Consider the following 4,766-nt stretch of genomic DNA (forward strand, 5'->3'; position numbering starts at 1 on the left):
TTGGTTGGTTGGTTGGTACTTACTCTTACTTTTTTTCTAATCGTCAGGTAATTTTCTTTTACTTTTCTAATAATTTATTGCAGATTTCTTGGTCATTTCTTATTATTTGCTCATTGCCCTCTTCCTGTGTTTTTGAAAGAAATCAAGCCTCAGGTTTCAAAGGGTTAACAGAGGGAATATCACACACCTTTAATACTATATTTCAGCAGTAGGATCTGCAGCTGATCTACTTATATTAAATATGATCCAAATGTGTAGACTGGTCATTTGTGTATTTAGGAGTCTAACATGATCTTCAGACCTGCTCTCGCCTGACATGTAGCTCAGTAAGTCATTTCCGGTCTCTACCATCATCAGCATCAACCCCACACCCTTCCCTTCCCCCCTTCACCTCGAGGTAGGGGATGATCCTGCACGAGAACTCTCCCAGCAGCCAGTCCTTGGTGAGCTCGTGGAACACCACGAGCGGCAGGCAGAAGAAGATGATGACGAAATCCCAGAGCGCGAGGTTGGCCAGCAGCGAGTTGGAGATGCTCCTCATGTAGTAGTTGTGACACACGATGCACATGACCGACATGTTCCCGATGATGCCCACGCTGAAGATGACGGCGGCGGTGAGCACGACCGCGTACGCTCCGTACGACTCCGCGGTGACCGGGTAGAACGGGTTCTTCACCTGCTTCCGTCTGGTTCGCGGATCCACCGGTACAAGCGCCGTGGCGTCGGGGAAGTCCGGCATCGAATACTCCTCCTCATAGTCACTGCCGTTGAGTCCGAAAGGGGGTCCGGGGTCCTCTTGCTCCTGCGCCATGGCGGCTCCATCCTGCAGCGTCTCGCTCCGCTTCCTTTTGCCGGGTTTTGCGCTCCGTCTCACCCGCCGCTTGTGTCCGTTCCTCTCGATGATACACGTGGGTCCATGTGTGGTCTGTTTTAGCACTTCTCCCGGAGTGCACCCACCACTCCGCGGCCCATCAGTCTTGTTTATATCCGTGCGTAAAGCTTCGTCCCCGGGTACGCGTCTGATGCGCCGCGCTCCATTTTGCGCGTCGCTTTTGCGCACAGCGCCCTGGTGTACCCGTGTCACCAACGGGTCAGAGGGTGACGGGTTTACAGTATCCAGCCACGAGGCCTGCGCAGTGTCCCCGCTAGTCTCCCCATTGTCCTCCCCGATGACTGTGCGCCATCTCCGGCTGTGCGCATTCCTGTCAGCGGCGGCGGATTCATAATGAGGGCTGAAAGTCGTCTTTGTTTTCGGCCCGTGGAGCTGAGTCGCGACGGCCTCGCTGCACAGCCACAAACACAGCAACCTCGAGAATGGAAGCAGCATCGTGTGAATTCTGTCTAACCCGCGAGATCAAACTGATACGTGGTCCAAAATGATCCATCCATATCTGGTTTCTGATAATCAGCCCCAAAAAAGCCAAGATCGTGACTTTAAACTGCCACAAAAAGTGAGTTTTCCTTCATCTTTGCGCGCAGCCAGCTTTCACAGAGTCTTTGGTTGTGTATAAGAGGCGCACCTGTCAGGTTTGGGTGCGTCCCGGAGCGGCTCCAGTCTGGAGGCATCACCAAAGACACCACAGCGGAATAAAAGCCCCAAAACTAAGTTGGTAAACTTGACTGACCGTTCAGATGCGCCGCAACTAAGGGAGGAGGAAGAGGAGGAGGAGGGGGGCAAGTGGTGAATCCCAGCCGTTGAAGGTCCACCTCCGTCCCATGAATCTTCTGCGCTCCGGAGCGTTGGGAGGCCGCCGCAGAGCGAGGTGAAGTGCAGCCGGCGGAGACGCAGAGGTCCGTCTGAGAGAGCGAGGAGGACCCGAGAGGAGGAGGAGGAGGAGGAAGAGGGGGAAGGCGGGTGGGAGGGAGGAGGAGGAGGGAGTTATGTGTCAAACCTGCTCTGATCTGATAATAAACTGTAAAAACAACACAGTGAAATGTGTGTGATTATCATGAATTACACAATCAAAAGTGTCCTTTTTTTATTTAAATGGAACAACTTTTCTCTATTCACTGCATGCTTATGGTATTTGTACAATAATGCATTTTTTTTAATTTAGTTGCTAAAAGTTAAAATAAAGCAGCAGAAATTTCTCAGCATTTCTCTGCAGTTTGTTGAGAAGTTTAAGATATAGGTTGTAAGTTCCAATTAAGAAATGTTATCTTTGTCTCCACAACATCCATTTCATCAAAATTTCTTCAAACTACTCCACAGAGCACAACTTACAGGTCTTTTGCACCATCTAGCTCAAAGTTTGTGTATTTCACCAACACTGCTGCAGCAATCTGATCTGCAACATTTAAACTAAAAGAGAATATTAAAGGATTTGTTTTGGGGTTTTTCACTGTTATCTCCTAAAAGAAAAAACTGGATTTAGACTTAGTGTTTGAATCTTATTATGACTGCTGGCCTGAATGTAAGTGCAAAGTCAGAATACAGTACATTTAGTGTTTGGGTGCTGTACTTCAGTATAAATTTAAGGTACTTGCATTTTCTATTTTATTTTATTCATTTTTAGTATTTCCATGTAAAGCTTTCTCCAAAAACTCTCACAGAGAAATAGCACTTTTTACCTAATAACATTTATCTGACAGCTTTAAATATCCACTTGTGTTGTTGCTGATTGTGATAAACTGAAGGATGTGTGGTGAGAAAATTCTTCTTCAGCTCAAGGAACTCTTTAAAATCCTTACTGGATCAGCTGGAAAATGCATTGTTACAAAGCTGAAAACAGCATTAATTGGCTTGATTTCTTAAAAAAATACATGGGGGCAAGGGGCAGTGAGCAACTTGGCAAGAAATGTCCTACAAATTGAAAAAAAAAAAAAAAAATAGTGAAAGATGACAAGAAAAAAAGGAAAAATGTCCAATGTCCAGAAAGCTATATTTATAATTACTATAATTATATATTTAAAAAAGGAGAAAAAAACTTTTGAGCCATTTCATGTTTGCTTTTGATTTTGTTTTGCCTTATTTTCTAGTAATTTTCTTGTATTCTTTTTTTTTTTTTTACTAATTTCTTACAAATTTTTGTTGCTCATTGCCTTCTTCCTGTTTTTGCAAGAAATCAAACCAACTTGCTCAGATTTCAAAGGTTAACCTCATTCTACTGATACTTACTTTTACTGAAGTACATTTTAAATGGACTTTTACTTTTAGTGGCATATTTTCAATGTTGTATGAGTACTTTTACTCATGTAAAATACTGAGAACAGCACATACTGGTTTATGACTTGATCTGTACTGACCACCTCGCTCTGACGTGGGACTGCAGACGTCTCTCTTCTCCAGTGATTTCCGTGTCCAACACCTGTCCTCTGGAGAAAAGAGGACAAAAACAAGTTTAGGTGACAACAGAGAGAAAATACTTTTGTCCCAGCAGATGAGACGCATGAAGACCACAAAACACTCCACAAGTTTTCCAACGTCACGTTCATTCTCAACAATCAGGACAGGAGGGTTCCTGCTTTAATGGAAAATGAAAGAATATTCTGATAAGTAAATAAATAAAATGTGTACAAAGAAAGGATACATGTGCTTGTTTTTTGTACTTACCATGAGTGTTATTATTTAAGGATCAAACAGGTGCATCATGTTGTGAACCAGCAGATGGTGCAGAAACACCACAGATCAGAACTGAAAAGTGCTCTGAGTGAGGAGTTTCACCTAAAAACTAAGACTTTATTGAGAGGCTCTTTTAAATCAATACGCTCACATATCAGACAGCAGTTTGAAACATTTTTTTTCTGTACATTAATTTTGTTTTACACAATAAATACGAATAAAAGCCACAAAGGATTTAAAATACAAAATGAGCAGAAACAAAAACAGTTTTTCTCTGTGCAGGACTCTGGTTGACCTTTGACCTGCCGGCGGTTCAGGCGGGGTCGGGTTCGGAGTGCGTGCAGTGGGGTTTGATGATGGTGCTGTGGCAGATCTGATAGCAGGTTTGGCGCCGTCCTGCGTCGTCCTCGGCTTGGTACCCCGTCAGACACAAATCCATCCATGGACGCTGACCTGGAGTAAAAAAAAAAAAAAAAAAAAAGAAAAAGAAAGAAAAGTTTTACCTTTTTCAGAGAGACGAGCAAAAATAAAATTAAAAACAAATATTAAAGCCAAGCAACAAACATGCAATAAAAACAAAAGTTAAATTAAGAATAAAAATCCTTCAAATGATGATTCTCTTCTATTAAAGTGATGAAGACTTTAATGGCTTAAACCCGCTGCCCTCCTCTTTTCACTTTTTTGGGTGCGTGCTGCTTTCGTTACCATGGATATTTGTTTCACTTTCTGCTCCATACTTTGCGTGAAAGTCACAGCGCGACACACACAAGTCTTCAGTCTGACTGGAGCTCCATCAGAGGCTGAAGTTGGTCGTAACTCTGAGCTCTAAAGTACCTGAAATATGTCTGAAATCTTCTCACCTGTCGGGACCTAAACTCTGAGCGTCTTCTGACGGCGCATGCGTGAAGCCGCAGCAGAATAACACACTCTGAAATAAGAAAACTAAATAAAAAAAGAAAGAACAACATAAATTTGACCTGTTATTTTGGTTTTGTTTCCTTGTGTATTTGATTCAGACTTTTAAGCAAATAACAAGAAAACAAACTTTTTTTTTCAATATTTGGTTTATAATTAAAACTCTCGCCCTTTTTTAAGTTTTCCAGGCAGAACTGAATAATTGAATGAACGGATGATACGGGACCCACTTTGGGCATCACGTTTGTATGAAAGGAGCTACATACATAAATAAAGTTGAAAGCTGATT

The 4,766-nt window shown here is 42.8% G+C and overlaps 1 protein-coding gene across 1 annotated transcript; it reads right to left on the bottom strand.

The window, feature by feature from the left end:
- Positions 1-331: 331 nt before the first annotated feature.
- On the bottom strand, positions 332-3,351 carry LOC121939007. Its single transcript, XM_042482157.1, has 2 exons — positions 3,221-3,351; positions 332-1,913 (listed from the first exon to the last, which is right to left on the bottom strand). The coding sequence occupies exon 2, from the start codon at positions 1,325-1,327 to the stop codon at positions 332-334; it is 996 nt and encodes a 331-aa protein (XP_042338091.1). The 5' UTR covers positions 1,328-1,913; positions 3,221-3,351.
- Positions 3,352-4,766: the final 1,415 nt, after the last annotated feature.

This window comes from Plectropomus leopardus, unplaced genomic scaffold (assembly GCF_008729295.1).
Source record: "Plectropomus leopardus isolate mb unplaced genomic scaffold, YSFRI_Pleo_2.0 unplaced_scaffold3968, whole genome shotgun sequence".
Taxonomy (NCBI): Eukaryota; Metazoa; Chordata; class Actinopteri; order Perciformes; family Serranidae; genus Plectropomus; species Plectropomus leopardus.

Bases quoted from the DNA above. Each gene is read 5' to 3' on its own strand.
- LOC121939007 (XM_042482157.1), bottom strand. From the start codon at position 1,327: ATGCTGCTTCCATTCTCGAGGTTGCTGTGTTTGTGGCTGTGCAGCGAG.